The 20,354-nt window shown below is 31.2% G+C and overlaps 1 protein-coding gene across 1 annotated transcript; it reads left to right on the plus strand.

Annotated features, from left to right (window-relative positions):
- The first annotated feature begins 12,310 nt into the window (after positions 1 to 12,310).
- On the plus strand, positions 12,311 to 15,108 carry LOC131643142 (F-box/kelch-repeat protein At1g26930-like). The gene is made up of 2 exons (XM_058913294.1): positions 12,311 to 12,593; positions 13,128 to 15,108. Exon 2 carries the CDS (start codon positions 13,181 to 13,183, stop codon positions 14,615 to 14,617), a length of 1,437 nt encoding a protein of 478 aa, XP_058769277.1. The 5' UTR covers positions 12,311 to 12,593; positions 13,128 to 13,180; the 3' UTR covers positions 14,618 to 15,108.
- The last annotated feature ends 5,246 nt before the right edge of the window (positions 15,109 to 20,354 follow it).

The raw sequence follows: 20,354 nt of genomic DNA on the forward strand, positions 1-20,354 counted from the left end.
TCAAACCTCATCAAGAAGACTCGAGGTTTTTGTGTGATGCTAAAATCAAAGATAACGATGCTAAGACTTGAAGCTTCTGAGAATGAAAGAGAGGAAGTGTGAAAGCCCATATGTACATGTTTGTTTGAATGATTGATGTCTTAGACATAAGGGCATTTTTGGAAGTATTATGCCTAAATCACACACACTTAAAATATTGAGAAGTCTCTCACTTTTTTTTACTAAAATAACAAAAAAAATGCTTTTGAAGTCAAGTCGGATGATTAGGGGTTTGTCTACTTGATTGAAAAAACCTTTTCAAATTGTCTAATCGATTAGATTTATAGCCCAATCGATTAGATGATTCCTGATCGAGTTTCTAAAGGATTATGACAGTCTCTTAATAATTGGTAATGACTGTATATCTAAACTTTCCATTCTAGGCAGCCACAATCGATTATTGACATTGCCTAATCGATTAGGTCATTTATTTGGCCCATGGATTGTTTCCCAATTTACACCATTTCTTGGCCTATAAATAGAGAGCTTCTATATCATTTCAAAACATCAATACAACGTGAAAAACCTCATTTTTAATTTATCTCATAACCTCTCTAAATCTTTCATATTTTTCTCACATATTCTAGCCATAATGCTTTTGAGAGTGTTATAGAGTCTTCGTAAGGATATTGTTTTAGTTGGATATGTGAATTCACACACAAGAGATAGGTGAATTGTGTGGCTCAAAAAATGATGTTTTAAATTTTTTTTTGGAAGTAAAATCTGAGTTAAAAAAATTTGAGAAAAGTTTTAAATAATAAGCAGCGAAAAATAAAATTACGGAATATAAATTGCGGAGAGTAAAGAGTTTAGGGAGAAGAGAGAACACAAAAAATTATAGAGGTTTTATAAAAAAAAAACATATTCCTCTTCCCAAAAATTGATCTTGAGAGTATCCAATAAACTTTGAGATATTTTAATAGGTAATACTCATGAACCCCCTTATACAAGAAAAATGATTGACTTCCAACCAAAAATATGACTAAGAATTGAGCAGTTTGACTCTTTTATTCCAAATAACAAATTGAAGCGACTAGTCCGCTTTCCACGAGAATATTGGAGCATTTAGTATTCAAGCTTAAACCTTAGCTTTACCACGAGCTAACCAATAACCTGAGAGTGTGAAGTGTCAAAATACGATTCTGGATAATTTGAAATGAGGGAAGGGACCGCTATTTATAGGCTAGAGGTTGGCTAAAAAAATTGGTTTCAATGCACTTTAATATTTGCTAATCAATTAACACTTAATGTCAATCGATTAGATACCTTTAATATAATTGATTGTAAGTTCAAAAAGGAAATAAAAGATATCTAGATATTGTGCATCATGAAGATGTTGTGATAATCGCTTAGGTCTCAATTTTGAACCGAGAAAATTGATTAGGTTAAGGTGTCAATCGATTGGCAAAGACAAAACATTTCCCAGAGCTATTCCGACAGCTTCCAACTCTTCCAACACAACTTTAAGATATTTTTGAAGATATTTTCTTGAGAAAAATTTGTTTGAAAAAATGACTTTGTGTGTGTGTTTTAGCCATGCAGTGTTACGAGAATGCTCTAATTTTTATAAAGTATTCACTCAGACTAATTAGGGTAGGTATTTCTTGCAGTTCAAGACTTTGTCAGATACTTTCTTTTGAATAAACTTGCTTGAGTTCACTTGTGATGTGGCTTGAGTTGTATTCCATTTGATTTCCATCATTGGATAGTCAAGTCCATATACTTAATTTTGCATCTTTATCCGCTTAATCGCTTATGCTTGACTTGTTAGAAGACATCAGTTGTCATCATCAAAATGTATTGTCCTTGTTAAAATCATATCACCTGTAAAATAAGATTCCACAATTTTGGGTGAAGGTATAATTGCAAATTTACCAAGAGTAAAATGTTTATCTTGAGTAAATTATTCTTCTTTAGGAAGTGATTATTTTTGCTGGGAGTTAAACCACTTAAAAATCTCTTATTTGTGAAATTAATTTAACTTCCATTTAGTTCGTGAGCTCCGTCATTGAAAAGTTCTCTTTTAGTTTGTGGAAATCAGTCAGTGAAAAATATCCATAACAGTTCTTGAGCTTAGCCCAGTTAAAAGCTTTATTGGTTCGAGGTCAGCCTGGTGTAAAATCTCTCTTGGTTTAAGAGTTCAACCTAGTATAAAAAGTCAATGGGTTTGAGATCAACCTGTTAAAAATATAGGTTTGGTGTGTGGTCAATGCATATAAAATCCTAGTTCAATTTGGAGGTTATCCAACTTACAACTCCGTATTGGTTCGAGACCAGTCTGTGCAAAATCTATGTTTAGTGTGAAGACTAATCGCTTCAAGCTTGTTCATTGTTTGGTGTGAAGACTAACTGATTCAAGCATGTTCGTTGTTTGGTTAAAAGTTATCCTAAAAACTTAATTTCCTTGTAAAAGGAGGGTCGTGCATTTAACCTTCTAAAAACTCTCAAGCAATAGTGGATACTCTCAGGATCTTCATGGGTAGAGGAGTAGTTCACTTCATTAGACTTAACCTCTATAATTCTCGGGAATAATTTCTCTCTCTTTATCTATTTTATTTTCCACTAAAGGGTTAACCCAAGGCACACTCTCCTAATCAAAGACCTCCTGAACTAGGGTTTTGCATTCTCTTAATAAAATTGATGAATCAAGGTCTCCAATGGATATCATATGTCTTGTTAGGTTTCAAACTATCCCCATGCCAAAATTCAAGCTTTAACTCCAAAGATTGCTCATTCAATTGCTCGGATAGTCAACAGTCGACTAGTTTGACCTAAAAGTCAATTATGGTCAAAGTGCAGTCAAAACTCCTGATTTTTGGTCAACATCAATATTTTGAAGTAAAATTCATCATTTGATCAAGGGTTGATCATGATTCATAGAGGAAAGTTCAGAAATCAACAAAACTCAAAGTTTCTAAAATTAGGGTTTTTGACCCAAAAGTCAACTGAACTTTGATCAACCATAACTTTCACATGGAACATCAGAAATTTCCCAACCAAAGCCTATTTTGGAGGAAATTGAATTCTCTACAACTATGCCTCTAATGCAAAGGCTAAAAATGCTTCATTTAAGAGATATGGTCCAAAAGATTATAGGTCTTTTTTGAAAGTCAACAAAAAGCAGTTTTTTGTTAAAGCCAATATCATCAAGATAAAGTCCTCAAATGCAAAAAAGGTTCCGAAGTGACTTGTAGAGGACATCTTGTGCTTTCTAAAAAGTCCTAGAACTCTTCCATATCTTAAAAATTGAGGGAGATATGCCTTGTCAAAGTTGGACAATTTTGAAGGGAAAATGTGAAATAAAAGTGATTCAAAATGGATTTTCTTGCAAACAAGCCCAACCTTTTTTGGCCCAATCTTGATCCTCAAGTTATCCAAGATATCAAATCCAATTGCCACGAATTATTGAGTTTTATTTGATTTTTATTCATTTAAAAGGGGATTAAAATCAAATAAATCAAGGGAAAATCAAATATATGATTTAAAGACTTATTCCAATCATATTCAATCAACATTTAAGTCATATTTTGCATTCAAATTCGTGCACATGGTAATGGGAAAGATTGTATTGAGTTTAGGCCAATATTAGAAAGATTCACAAATCAAATTTCTCAAATTTTCAATGATTAATTCAAAGAGATTTTGGCCAATTTTATTAACCTAAAACCACCTACTATAAGTACATAAGTGGTGCAGATCACAAGGGGACGAAAAATTCGGGAGCAAGAACCCTATTTAAAGAGCAAAATTTTCACTCAAGAACACAAATTCAGTTTTGGAGTTTGGAAAGATTTTAAAGCATTTTGAAGGTTGCAATACAATCCTTGAAGGTCCCTGAAGCTGCTTGGATCATCACACGACATCAACACCCCCAGAATCACCTCCATTTAAGCCACGGTATGTCACTTACAATTTAAGATCGAATACTAGGATTCACACATCATACATGAATTTTGATTGCATATTATGGTTTGTGGTGATGTTTAGAACGATTTTGGGTAGTTTATTTGATGAATGCTTGACCATATCGTAATGTGCCATTGTTAGGTTTAGAGGTCTCGAATTGGGGTTTTCTGATTTAGGTAAAATTAGGAGTAATTATAGGTACCATCGTGTTCAGAGGGACGGGACGAACTGATTCGTAGGGTTGCGAAACATTTTTATGCACGTATGTAGTTTTAATGGTTGACAGGTTTATTTGCTACTAACGAAATAGTAGCAAATTCGTAGCTATTTTTCCAGAAAATTGCAGGTCCTGGGGAAGAAGAAGGTCGCGTGGCAACACACCATTGGTTATTTCAAAATTGTGCGCGCGTTTTCCATCATTAATTATTGGTTTTCTATATTATAAACTGAGTGCGTTTAATAAATAAACTGCGCATTTGGTTGAGTTGGCAAGGTGAGCGTACGAGGGAAGAGACCTGGGCTCGATCCTTGGCTTCTCCAATATTATTTTTATGAATCACTTGTTTCCAGATCCCCTACGCTATCAGCCATATGGTTCACCATACACCCTCGATATCCAGCCACATGATGGCATCCCCCTCAGATCCAACGTACCAGGATTGAATGAATTTAAAATTGGATTAATAATATAATTTAGTAGTAGGGTTAATTTATTAATTGTTTTGATCGAATTAATCGATCGCGATGATTAATAATCAATTATTCAATTAATTAAAACAATATATTCAAATAGGCTTATTTGCTAAGGGTTTTAACCGATTCAATCAGTTATGATAATTGGTAATTCTTCATTAATTTGTTAATTATTTTAATCAAATCAATTGATTACAATGATTAATAATAAATTATTTCCTTTTAATTTAAAACAAATCAATTTGCTAATGGTTGTAATCGAATCAATTGATTATGATAATTAGTAATAAAATCAATACCTATTAATTTGTTAATTATGTTGATCAAATCAATTGATTAATGCGATTAACAATACTAAGGCTTCAAGATATTAAATAGGGTTGTATGTCGCGTAATAATTCATTAACATTTCACAAACTGCGAACTGCGAAACTACGATAATTGCATAACTGCGAACTGCAATTTAAAACACACTTCAACATACAAATTACGAAGGCGTACAACCTCTAAAAAACACCAACAAAACCCCGAACTGCGTAGACTCTGATCCTCCATAAGGAGGTACATAGGCACTTGGTAACAAGGCGAGTCCCTCTCCCCAAAAATTTCAATAGGTTTGAGGTTTGCCTTATTTAACTTTCTGTCACATTTCTTTATTAGCCATAAACTATTACCTTAGACAAAACCTTAGGGAAAGGTTAAGGGTGCCTAACACCTTCCCTTGACCTGATTATAATAACTTACCCAGATCTTTAAACTTCTTAGGGTTTCCTATTCGCCCTAGTAGAATAGGTGGCGACTCTAAAATCTAAAAATTTTAGGGCAGGTTGCTACACAATGTAACAAAATGCTACAAGTGTGGCAGTAATCAACTAATCATGATTGTTGAATTCTAAATTCTGTTAAACAGGGAAGCTTATACAAATAAAATACAACGCGAGATGTGAAAGAGCATTTTATATTTCTTTAAGAGTTATCTCTCAAAATCTAGATTTACATATAATTTGATTCAATTGCAATGGGTTTAGAAATTTGGAGAGTTTCAGAAATTTCAATCATAGGTTGATAGTAGTGATATTACAAAGATTTTAGAAAAAATTGAAATGTAAATATGTATATATCATTTGTAAATTAAATCATAAAGGATGAAGTGCTCCAATGGTACATGGACAAAAAAAAAATATTTAGCCTAATTAATTTACAATTAAATTTTCATAAAAAATAATTTAAGAAAAAATCCACATGAACTACCTCATTCTTGATTTATTAAAAATTAAAAAAATTAAAATAATTTACATAAATTTTTAAAAATAAAAAAATTTCATCTAGGCTGCTAAGTCACTCACAAAATGGCATCTAAACTCAAATAGTGTGCACGAAGACTATAACGAAGAAATTTAAATATTACGTGGAAAAATTTTTAAAAAATCTTTTACATAAAACTAAAACGAATCTTACTTACACCGGGATGTTGTCTATTTAAACTTAAAATTTACTAATAAATTTATGTTAATATTATATTATGCACACTTGTAAAGTTAGATTATCTTATTTTTATTTATTTATTTTTATTTATAGTAAATCTAAATTTATTATTTATACTAACTAGTCCAGCTAGTGCTTTATTTTCTTAAGTCTTGTTTAATCCTTTAGTATGTGAATGTGACCAACATATGGGAACTATTTTCACTCGACACATGATGGAATAAAGGATATACACTTGATCAGAAAGAAAACACGTACTATGTGATAATAAAAAAACATAATGTACTTTATATTTTATATTATAGTAATTGACACGGGTGATAGCCACGAATTAGATGCAAAAGAATACCCCTATCAATCAAATTCAAAGGCTATAAGATTAGATAGGGAACAATGACAATTAGAACTATAATTAAAAGTTTGACATGATTATGAAAACTTAACTCGAGAATGAGAATCTCTCACCGTCTAAATACAGTAATAGTGTTGTTGGCAACAAATTTGAAGTTAATCTCTTTGTTCATTTGTAGAGGTGTCCCAATGTCAAAGCTTCTAGGTCCAGCATACTTAATCCTTTCGGTGACACTTTAACTTTATTGTTGTATTAAATTAAAATTGCTACAGTTTGGATAATGGTATATAATTTGGTAGAGTATATGTATATCAACACTTTCTACCACCGTTTAAGATATCTACCTTAGATTAGTACTAATATTGGTATTGTTTGATAATTTAAATCTAACTTGAAGTTTTGGATAATTAATTGTTTTCAAAGTTTAATAACAGTGACAAAATGAAGATTACACATTATAATTTTTGCTTGCTAACATTGTTTTGCTTATTTTAAAGTAGTTTTTCACATATAAGCTACAAATGTGAAATATCTTATGGAGCTATCTAGGAGCTTAAAGAGTATGCTAAAATGATAAAGATAAGAGATATAATGTTTAAAGTATAATTGAAATTATGTGTATTAGATAAGATGATATACACAAGGTTAAATTAATATATATAAAAAGATGGTCAGAAATAATAGAAGAATAATCAAATAAAGTAATAAATAAAAGACAAAAAAAAATTATTAATTAAATTCAGTGTAATTGTTAGATATGTCTAAGAACAGTAAAACAATAGAAATAAACATCATTAATTTAATAATAAATAGTGGAGTCTTATCTGAACTATCTCTTAGTTTAAGACTATTTTTTTAATATTATTTGTGAATTTCAACTCAATTTCTCTCTGAATTTGAGATCATCTCACTTCCACTCAAACATTCTCTCGAGTGTTTGTAAGTCTTCAGCAATAAAAACGTGATAAAATTCAAGAAAAAAAATCACAATTTCGTCTCTCAAAGAGTAATAGAAAATAACACGGTCTGAGTTGAACACACTTTATTTCTTAATCAGCAAAGCATCCATCATAAGCTCATATGGTGAGTGTATATTTTCCCTCTTTATATAGAGTCAATTCGACTAATAGACCCATTCGGTTTTCACAAACAAATCCATAATATATCCAATCTTAAACAAAATGAATATTTTCTAAAAAGATCTTTAAAAAATAGATTATGCAAATTCTAGAACAAAATAAATATTTTTTAAAGAACTCTCTTACATTACATCTTACTTAACATGCAACAATGTCATAACTAGGAATAGGAGGTTGAGAAGTTGATGCTCTAACAGAGTGAGGAGTGAACATCTTGATAATTCATTCGCACACAATATTTCTAGCAGAGGATGTAGTGATGATCTCTTGTAAGTTATTTGCCTCATGAATCAAAGTCTTGAGAATGTGACTTCTCACACACCCTGGTGAGATGATAGATGTTACTCGTCTAAAGGTAGCACAATGTCAATAACATGTTTCTTGACAAACAACTTTCAATTAAAATTGAGAATGCTATGAACAATACCAATCTCATCATCACTAGTGACTATGTCTTTTTTTACTAACCAAAATACCACAGATCAAGAAGGAAAACCAATAGGCATATTTACAATATAGGATTCAACATGCTTCACAAATTGTTTAAAAACGTACTCCTCAAAATTAAAAAGCAGTATGAGTTCCTACTTAATACAATAGACCAACGAGACTATGGGTGATACCTAATCCATGAGAGAACGAAACTCAGTTAGCCACTCTAATTTTAGTAATGGATATCATATTTCACACTAAGGTTAGAGTATACTAAAAGATAATTTGATAGTCAATCTTCGTGAAAATTTCTAGTGATCTCTCGAATAATGATCTTCATGGAGAACAACCATCCACCCTAGCCACTTAAAAATTTTATATCGAATTGTCGAAGCTAAAACATAGATAACAAACAAATGAAAGACAATATTTAGAAAATCCACACACATAATACAAGACGCATTATTCAGGTCATAATAACCTTCCGCTTGAAAAGATTCTCTCTAGAAGAAAATCTATCTAACAAGAGCTTCTAAGAGAAAACCACCACCTTAGACGGAGCCCAACTATCGCAAATAAGTGGGAGAGTAATAATATTCGTCATATAGGTGGGAGTAGAAGAACTTCTAAGGTCCACTTGAATTTTGTAAGCAAAGGAAACATAGAAGATTTCATTTTTAGCATGTCTCCAAATCCATCTATCTATATCCTCAGACAAAGAAACATTTTGGAGAACCAAATAGAACTATGAAACCAAAGGTTCTTCATTGACAAAAAAGGATCTTCTTCATCTCAGATTCCATGAAATCCTCTTGTCCACCAACTAACATATTTCCCCCACACTCTCATTGTGAACTTGAGAGATATTAAAATGCCATTGGAATTTGATCTTTAGACATGCACTATTAATCAAGGATCCGCCCAAAAGAAGGTCTGAAAACCCGATCCCACTTTCTTAATGATTCCATCCTTCAACCAATTGGGAGTATAATATTCTATTTTGGACCCTCGAAGATACATTCCATTCCACCAAAGAGAAACTGGGCTTAATCCCCGAAGACCTACCCTCACTTAAGGAGGAAACAATTGAATCATCATATCTACCTGTAAGTATATCACACCAAAAACTGGAGGCATCCAAAATTAGTCCCTACTTCCATTTGTCCAAGAGGGCCAGATTGACCAGCTTGAGGTCCCTAACACCCAATCCTATTTTACTCTTACGTTTACACAAATCAGACCATTTCACCCAAGAGAACTTATTCTCACATTTCACACCACCTAAAGAAACATATTTTGAATCCTAAGTAATTTCTCCCACACCTTTCACTAACATTTTTAAAAAGATAGGAAGAATATAGAAACAACATTAAAAACATAATTAAGAAGGGTCACTCGCCCCGTAAGGCTAACATACCTATGTTTCCAAAATTGAGTCTTTTGCACACATAAGAATAACTAGAGAGTCCAAAGTGCTTACCAATTAAGCACGGACTCTTACCGACAGGCCCATAAACCTAAATAGTAGAAACTCAATCCTAGAGTGAAAAAAACCCCCCAAAACTCTAAAAAGCCAGGATCCACATTAATCTCGATCAAATAGTTATTAAAAAATTGACCCAGAGGATTGAACTAAGTTCGAAACCTCTAATAATAGCTTCAATATTCCACAAATTCTCAACTGAAGTCTCAAGCAAGATTAATGTTTTGTCTACGTATTGGAGGTGGGAAACCACCAAATTTGAGACTAACGCTAACTCCTGATAAGAGTTCCAAGTCATTAGCCTTTTTAATTAACCACTAAGGCCTTCAAGCACAAGCAATAATATGAAAAGGGCTAAACAGTCTCTTTGTTTCAAACCCTTTTGAACCTTAATTTTTTAAGTTGGAAAACCATTAACCAACACAAAAAGGTTTTTGATAAACACATAAACTCTAACCTAGGACCTCCAGTTGTCACTAAACCCAAATCTTATGAGTATGTAATCCAGAAAGCTCCAACTGACTGAATCATAAGTGTTTTCAAAATCCACTTTGAAAATAAGACAAACCTTTCTAGAGAGTTTAACCACTACACCATCAACCAAAAGCCTTCTTTTCAAAAAATCTGATTGGTTAGGAGAAATAAGTTTCCCCATTACCAATCCAAGTCTATTGGCCACCAACTTCTAAAGGGAACCTACAAGAGAAATATGTCGAGAATCACTCAACAAAAATGGATTCTTAACCTTAGGATCAAAGTTACAAAGTAAGAGGAAATCTACGTGGTAGCAATGCGAAATAGTGAAATGAATCAAACATAATCCCTACATCTTCTCTTAGCAAAATCCAGAATCTTTTGAAAAAGAAAAAATTAAACCCGTCAGGATCAAGACTCTTATTCCCATCACACTGCGCTACCACCCCATCTAGCTCCTCTAGAAGAAAAGGTGTTATCATGACCTAATTATCATCCACTAATAAGGAGGGGAAAGGAACTCCATCAAGTCTGGAACAAATTTGGCTCTTTACAAAGATTGAAAAAATAATTAAAAACCTCTTTTCTAATCTTAAACACCCCTTCTAACCAACCATCGCCCACCTTAAGGGACAATATAGCATTTTTGCTACCTTTATTTTTGACAGAAGCATGAAAGAAATCAATATTAATATCTCATTCCGTCATCCAATTAGCTTTAGATCTTTGAAATAACCGAGAATCCTTGATTCTAAGCAAGTGCCAAAGATCCACAATTGCTTTAGACCTAGACCAAATCTCTTCCCCATGGGCTCTTTGTTTGGCAAGGGTGTCCGAATTACTTATCACCTCTCTGAAAGACTCAATTTGATCATCAAGTTTAACAAACAGTTGTTTATTTCAAACTTTTAGGTTAACGTTTTGAGATTTAAACTTCTCCTTAAATTGACTCGATAATGAAGAAGAAGACAATGAGCTGTAAACCATTTAAGAAAATTCAATGTGAGTCGAACGAAAAAGGCTTAAGATCCCACATTTGATTATCATATTTTAAAATGACTCGATAATGATTAAAAACATCTCTAGAGAGAGATTAATGGACCACAGTTCTCCAATAATCCCATCATCCACGCGTAATCAGGATTTGTTTGAGCATACTTGTTAGAGTTACTTAAGGAAATCAAATCTAATATCATTTTTTTTTTTTTTTTAATTTTGTTGATTTAATTAGCAAAAAATAATATTATTTCTAAAATATTTCTTGAAACGATTTATCTATGATCCATATGAGAATCAAACCCAAATTCATCCTTACAACTGCATTCTTTAATTCTTCAAACTTCAACCAATAAATTAGTTTTATCAATTATATTCAGTGAATTAATTTAGTAGAATAAAATTTTATAAAATAAAAAATAATTTAAATTAAAAAAATTGAATCAAACCATTTTCACACTTATCAAACCACCATGAAATTTATTTTTCCAAAGAAAACACAACCATAGTCCATATAAAAACCAAACTATGTGCAGTTCATATTTCAAAGGAGTATTTTGGAAACTGAAAACTCTTTTAAATTATCTCAATGAAAAAAAAAAAAAAGTCAAGTAGAAACGCAAATTCTACTATAGAAATAAACGTAAAATTAAAGTACGACAAGACCGATATAAATCCCATCCAACAGTAAAAAACAAACAAGAGTTCACCAAAAAAAATCGAAGTTAGAAAGATTTGACACAATCTACTTTTTTGACTTAAGTAATTTTTTTTCACAAGCCGTGTTTGGCAACCGTAATCATCATAAATCATAATCAATTAATAGCTTTTCACTTTTTCAAAAACCAATTAATTAATTAATTAAAAAAAACATAGATTTATTATTAATTCATCAAAATGGACCAGTCAAATTCTCACAAATGAAGAGAGAGAATTTCAATTTAACGGTTGCCTTTACAAAACCAACCAACCAAATCCCGCCACGTCACCACACCGCGTCGCGTGCGTTTTTTCGAATCAAAATCGAACGGCGGAGAGAGACGTATCCAAAACGGAACGTTTTAGTCTCTTTCTGTCTCCGTCCAAAACGTGTCGAAACCGGTTTAACCAGTTACCGGTCATTAAACGGCGATGAAATTGTGGTGGACCCACATTTACTCCAACCACCGCTTCCATTACACCGTCCACCGCCACCACTTAAAAAAAATGAACATTTCCAAAAAAAAAAAAACTTTTTTAATTTTTTATTTAAAAAATAAATAAAAAAGTTAGGAAAAAATGATTATTATTTAATTGGATATTAAGATATGATTTAAGAGAGATAAGGGCTTGAAGAGGACCCTCTTCTCTTCTCTCTTTCCAATTTTGAAGAACTGAAAATTTTCTATCTGATTTTTGCAGAGAAATTTCTCAAAGGAAAAAACAAACACGCTTTAGAAAGAGAAAAAAAAATTGAAAATTGATTACTTCTAACATGCAATAGATTTTATTTATAGAAAATGAGAGAGAGAAAAAAAATTAGTTGAAGAGAAGATTCTTGTTCAATTTCAGAATTTGTTCATCAATTCGTCTGTTTCTGATTTTGATTAACACTGTAAGTTTTTAGCATTGCTTTTCTGATTTCTTCTAATTTTTTTTTTTTGGTTTTTGTTTGTTGATTAGTTGATTGGGTTTGTTATGTGATTTGTATCAATTGAGATCTTGATTGATTTTTATTTTTTTTAATAATTTTTTATGATTCATGAGATGTGAAGAATAGTGGGTTGTGTTCAAAATTTGATTTTTTCCGTTCATACATTGGATTGATGGATTCGTTTCTGCATGATTTGTTCAATTGGAACTTCGTGTTGTTGTTGCTGTTTTTTTCTGAATCGGATCTGTTTGTTTGTTATTCTACCACAAGTGACATTTTGTTTTGATTTTTATCCATTCAGGAGATGAAAAATGTTGTTTTTTGTGGATTTATAGTTGGTTGAAGTGAATGGATTGCGATCTGGAATCAGTGTGTTTTTGCTTTGTTGATGTTTCTGTGTGTTGATTGTAACGGTTATGCTTCGATGTTTTTGATGGGTGTTGAAAAAATGGAATTTTGATTTGAATTGAGTTTGATGAAACTGTGTTTGAGCAGGTTTTGGATTTTGCTGTGGTGGATTGGAGTTTGAGGGAATATTTTGGAGAGAGATGTTGGAGGGGCGTTCCTGTGTTGTTCCGAGGTTGTTTTGTAGCAGTTGTGAAACGGAGAACGATTGGTCTTACATGAAGTATATGTTGGATTTGGATATCAAAAATGGGAAGAGACCGATGGAAATTGATGCTGCTGAGGATGAGGATGAGCATCATCCTAAGAAGTGTACTAAGATGTTGGAATCTTGTCATATAGTTGAAACGGTTCGTCTTTCGTTTCAGCAGAATAAGGATTCTGTTCTTCCTGGAATAGATCAGGAAATTGCTGAACCTGTGGATGTTTGTCATGGGGTTTGTGCTGGTGATTCAATGGATTCATTGGATTCTGGTATTCAGCAATCTGATGAGGAGCAGCAGGCTGGAGATTCCTCGGATTCTGGCTCACTTTTGCCACGGATGAACCGAGACAGCTCGATTGCTTGTCTCAGCCGATGTTCTAGGTCTGATTATGGTTCGCTTGCTTCTCTTAATAGAAGCTTTCGTAACATAATCCGAAGTGGCGAGCTTTATACATGGAGGAGACTGAATGGTATCATGGAACATTGGGTTTATTTCTCATGTGCTCTCCTTGAATGGGAAGCCTATGATCCGATTCGTCAAAGATGGATGCATTTGCCGAGGATGGCTTCGAATGAATGCTTCATGTGTTCTGATAAGGAATCTTTAGCAGTAGGAACAGAACTTCTTGTGTTTGGTAGGGAGCTAAGGTCTCATGTGATTTATCGATACAGTCTTTTGACTAACTCGTGGTCATCAGGAATGAGAATGAATGCTCCGAGATGTTTGTTCGGGTCTGCAAGCCTCGGTGAGATTGCAATATTAGCAGGTGGTTGTGATTCGGAGGGACGTATTCTCGACTCGGCTGAACTATACAATTCGGAGGCGCAAACATGGGAACTACTCCCGAGTATGAAAAAACCAAGGAAGATGTGTTCTGGTGTATTTATGGATGGAAAATTTTATGTTATAGGTGGAATCGGCGGATGCGATTCCAAGCTTCTTACATGCGGGGAGGAGTACAATTTACAGACTAGAACATGGACGGAGATTCCTAACATGTCACCCGGACGAAGTAGTAGGGGTCCCGATATGCCTGCTACAACCGAGGCACCACCTCTTGTTGCCGTTGTAAATAATGAATTGTATGCTGCTGATTATGCTGACATGGAAGTTAAAAAGTATGACAAAGAAAGAAAACTGTGGAATACCATTGGGAGACTTCCGGAGCGAGCCGTTTCGATGAATGGCTGGGGTCTTGCATTTAGAGCATGTGGAAATAGGCTTATTGTTATTGGTGGACCAAGGACTCACGGTGAGGGTTTCATTGAGCTCAATTCTTGGGTGCCTAGTGAAGGACCTCCACAATGGCGTTTACTCGATCGAAAACAACGATCCGGTAACTTTGTTTATAATTGCGCTGTGATGGGTTGTTGAACCACTGAATGATACAAAAACTACACAGCATGAAGCAACTATCATTCATCATCACTGGATTCTTGCTAATTGGTACTACTTTCCCCATTCTTTCCATGATATTTTCGTTTCGAATGCGGGGATGAGGTTAAGATATTAATCAAGATTAGGCAGAAGCACTTCAGTCTTTTAATCTTATTAAGTTCACAATTTAATTCACTTTTTTTTTCCTTCCATTGAAAAATTTGTATCATCACCCCATTTTCATTGACAAGATTTTTCAAAGCTTGGTATCATATCATCATGTAGCAATAGAAAATAGGTCAAATAATTGAAGTTCCAACACAGATTTAGTAGGTTACTGGTGTTTGTTTGTTTTAATTTAAGCTTCTCTTGAAGGAATGAAATAATTCTCTTGATTATGTATTGATTCAATTTTCCATTGGAATTCATCAACATTGTATCTTAATCTCTCTAGTTGAAAATTGAAATGTAACAATTTCATTTATTCATTTATTTGTCCTAATCTTATTAAATACTATAGTTAATAGATATTCCTAATTATAAGTTCATGACAATGGTCCTGTCCATAATGTGAGAAACTCATTATACACCCTGCATTGCAGAGTTGCTTTAAATGTTAAGTTGAGTGGTTGAATCATAATTATTAGACATAAAAAGTGTCCTTAGTCCTTGTTATAACTTCTATGATAGTAGAAATCTAATAACAATAAAGTCAAGTATTCTGTGTCATGTTAACAGTTAAACAATGTTACTAAATGTTAGTGGTGATTCAGATTTTTTGTCACATATTTTGAGATAATGTTATATAGTACTTGTTCATTTGTTGCACTTTGTGTGTCTATGTTTGTGATATAGCCTGTTGTGTTGATTGGCTTCTGCTCATCAAGTACTAATATGTACAGAGTCAGGTTCTGCAAATTTGGTAAAAGTTTTCTGTTGACATACTTTAGGTTGAGGTTAGTGGAGATGTACTATCTTTGAAAAAAAAAATTATGATACTGATTTTGTATGCTTTATAAGTACAAAATTGTAATCTCTCATACTAGAATGATTAGTCTTTGGATTTGGATTAGTCTCTGCAATTGGGCGCAGATGATTAGTCTCTACATTTGTCTGCAGAGGATATCCGATTATTACATTTGTCTGCAGAGGATATCCGATTATTAAAAAGAAGTTAATTAATGAAATTAATATTTTTTATCTGGGCAGAATCTATGAGTTTGATCCAAGTAGATGGGTTGTGAGATGTGATATGATAATACAATATGATTGTTAGTTAGAGCAATATTTTCTCCTTCTGTCTGCCTTATCATTTGTTTGTTTGCTATTTTTATATACTTCTCAGGAATTCAGATCTTATCAGATTTTTGTTTTCTTCCTCCGCACAGTTATGGAAATGTTCAGTCAATCATTCAAATTGGTGAGCTCAAGATAGATATATAGAGTTAAGTTAAATAGGATAACATTCAATTTTCAAAAATATATATATTTGCATGATTTCATTATTTTCCACCGCATTTCACTATAACAATAATCCAAAAATAACATGATAAAATATATTTTATGTTGTGTAAAAGTTATTAATTTTTGTTTGAAGTCTGTTTTTAAAGTTAAACTTAAATGGTTTTTCTAAAAAAAATTAACGAGTAAATCATCAATTTTATTCCTAAAATATCATTCTCTCTTTAACTTGCTCCATAAATATAATAAATAGTTAACTAATAAAATTATTCCATTCTAAAATAAAATTGATAGTTTATACAAAGTTTAATTGTTGTCTGAGAAAAATTATTCTGCCACCAAATTCAACGGTGTCTAATCACATAAAAGAGAGAAATTATTCTGCCACCTTAAATTTTGCCCGTCACTCTCATGAAGAAGTATTTTTACATTAATATTCTTTGGGAATGAGTCGAGTCAAACTTGCTTCGGTTCGACTCGGTAAATATTGGTTTAGTTCAAAATTTAATTCAAATTTGATTTGAATTTTTTTAAATTTAAATTCGACTCGTAAGTTCACCAACAACTTGATTTAAGTTGTTAGATTTATGTCATTAGATTCACCTTGTTTGCTTTATGGATTTATAACACATTTTTTTTAATTTTAATTTTTAAAAATGTTTGATAATCAAGATAAATTTTGTCTAATCATAATTTTAATTTAAAGTCTATAATTAGACAATACATTTTTACTTAATTAACCATTAAATTAGATTCAATTTTAAAGTTATGATTAGACAAAACATTTATCTTAATTATCAAATATTTTTTAAAAATTAGTAAGTTATATGGAAATATGAAAATTTAATAACGACCATTGGATTTATATTTAGTGATTATTTTTAAAATTTAATTAATTATTACTCATGAATCTAACTAGTCGAATTATATATAGTTCAAGTTCAATTTATTTTATTAACAAACTTAATTTTTTTTTTCATATTCAACTTATTTGGTTCATAAATCAATTGTAATGATTTAGTTTCAAAATATATTCGAGTTGGTTCGGTTCATTCCAAATCCTATTTGTGAATTTAACATTTAAAAAAAAAATTGTGTTTTTATCATATTTTAAGAATTTTATGAAATCTTACCCTTTTTTTACTGAATTATTTAGGATCTTTTATCGGATTTTTAAAAATAGATGTAAAAAGTATATTTTTTACGTTTATTCAAGAAAACAGATGTGAAATATCACACACACACACACACACACACATATATATATATATATATATATATATATATATATATATATATATATATATATATATATATATATATATATATATATATATATATATATATATATATATATATATATATATATATATATATATTATATATCAATCATAAATCAGTGATTTTATACTGAATTTTATAAAAAAATAATGTAAAATCATACTTTTTACACCAGTATTTTTTAAAAATCCGGTATAAAGTCATAGATTTCTGAAAAAATATATGATATTTTATCGTTTTTCTAAATATGCCGGAAAACTATAAACGTATAAGATTTTTTTAGAAAATTCAATAATTTTAAAGTTCCTTTTTTTGCCTCTCAAATATGAAATACCAAATTTTTAAAAAAATTTAAAATTTGCAAAACATATCGAATTTATTAAATAATTTTAGATGTGTTATATTCATTTTTTTTAAATTAGTAAAAATACATATTATATTTTTTAAAATACATTACTAGAATTTTTTATTAGTATAGAAAAATTTATTTGTATTGCCGGATTTTTCGTTGGTACTGGTTAGACTATGTACAATGGTTATATTATTCAACACCCTACTTTTTCACTTTTTATCTTCCACATCATCTTCTCTCTCTTCCACCTAATAATTTAACACCTATTCAATTTTTTTTCACTACAATGGTTTTGTTTAATAAAATTCAACACCCTACCCCACATCATATTCTTATTTTCTTTTAAAGTTTTGTTTTTATGATTATATATTAATATCTATTATCAATTAAAAGTGAATTTTTTTTATGAGTCCAAATCAAATGAACCAAGTCTCTATTTATAGAGGAAAAAAATAATGAATTTTGATAAAAATAAAAATAAATAAAAAATTTATTTATTATGAAATAATTAATTTTAAATGATTAAAAGAAAATAAAATCTAAATAATCACAACAATCAATAAAATTGTGTAAAGTGTTGCATGTGGCCCCACTTTTTTCTCATTCAACATGTTGAATCTTTTCAACACCAATTAATCCACATCACATTAAACACCTCATTCAACAAACCATTGTAGACATTCAACTATTGAATAATTTTTTCAACACCCCCATTGTAAATGGTCTTAGCTAAAATTTTGTCTAGAGGGGTATTAATGAAAATTGGAGGAGTGCCGAATTAAATTTAAGGTGGCAGAATCAATTCTCCATAAAAGGATGTTAGCTCATTTGGCCTAAAATGAGAAGTGGCCCATAAGTCACTAATGTCATATGTGAAGGTTGAAGATTGCTCTGTCCCTTATATCTTTCTATTGGAAATATACTGTTTAACTTTGAAATTTAAAAACTCTAGTGATTTTAGGATATTAAAGTATCCTATTATAATTTATTAATAATATTCATTTTTATTAAAAATATTGAGTATTAGGAAGATTCTAAAGTTCCACATTAGTTGAAGATGGAGAATTGAAAGAGTATATGTAGAGGGACACTCCCCACCTTACCAAACGATTTTGTAAGAATGAGTTAGGTCAAACTCTAATATGATATAAGAGCCTATCAATCGGACCATGGGCTGCCCACCGATAATATCTACGCACTAAGTCCAAAAGAGTGCTGGACGTGAGGTGATGTATTAGGAAGATCCTAAAGCCTCACATTAATTAGAGATAGATCATTGAAAGAGTATATAGAGGGACACTCTTAACCTTATCAACCGATTTTATAAGGATGAATTATGACAAACTCTAATATTGAGTAACCATTTTCGTGTACTCACGCAAAAAATGTTAAGATAATGTTTTCCTTTTAATTTTAAATTTAATTTAAACTAGGGGTTAGATACTTGATCTACTCGAAACGTTGGATAAAGCATAATCAATTTTAACCAACCTTTTTATATAAAGCTCTTCAAGTGCTAAGACAAAGTATTCTCATTTTCACACTTACACTATTTCAAATTTATTTATTAATTTTATCGTTAAGATATTAAATTTGCAGGTTTATCTCACTATTAGAAATTTGTTCTACCCCGTCTTAGAGTCCTAATCCACTCACCTTATCAACTATGGTTTCCAACACATACTTATGTTACTTGTGTTGGTTTGTTTATTCTTCTCTTGAAGGAATCCAATCATTTTTCATGTGTTTTTTTTCATTAATTCTGGATTGTATATTGATAATTCAATTTTCCCATTGGAATCATGAACTTTATTGCATCAACCTCTCTCTTGGTTGACAGTTGAAATGTGACTGTTCCATTAACTCATTTATTACATGCAACGATACACCATTATTACAATAAATGGTTTTTTTCCATCTTCATTTAATTTTTAACAATAGGTTTATTTCACTACATTCAAATTGCATGGACACTATTAGAGAAATAGTCTTTATAGCAACTCATTGATGAATAATCACATGGACTACATAAGCTTTAAATTGAAACATGGAAACATCTAGTTTGTCCTAATCTAATTAAACAGTACTATAGTTATTGAACCTTTCTAATTGTAAGTACATGACAATTGACAAGACCATAGTGTGAGATACTCATCTTAAACCCTGCATGGCAGAGTTGCTTTAAATGTTAATTAGTGAAGTGGTTGAATCATAACTATTAGGCATATAAAATGTCCTTTTACTTAATGAAGGTAAATTATAACTTAGAACCTTTTTATAAACAAAATATCATGGTGAGGTATAAATGTTAAATGTGTATGTTGAATATTGTGTACTTAGATCATGTACAAAGCCAGGCCTTACATATTTGTTAAAGGTTTTGGGTTGATATAATATAAATTTAGTTTAGTGGAGATGTAGTATCTAATTTGTAAAAAGAGAGGATCATTTTGTAAAATTTAAGTATGATCTAATATAGAAAATTAGGGCAGACTTTTTTTGAAAATGTGGTATTATCTTAATTGTATTTTTGTTTTTTTTTTAAATTAATTTTTGAATTTTGATATCTCTATTTCTAAATCTTAATTGCACTGCAACACGTTGGACATGCGAAAGCGGACAATAAGATTATAGGCTAAA

The sequence above is a fragment of the Vicia villosa genome, unplaced genomic scaffold (genome assembly GCF_029867415.1).
Source record: "Vicia villosa cultivar HV-30 ecotype Madison, WI unplaced genomic scaffold, Vvil1.0 scaffold7, whole genome shotgun sequence".
NCBI classification, from domain to species: domain Eukaryota; kingdom Viridiplantae; phylum Streptophyta; class Magnoliopsida; order Fabales; family Fabaceae; genus Vicia; species Vicia villosa.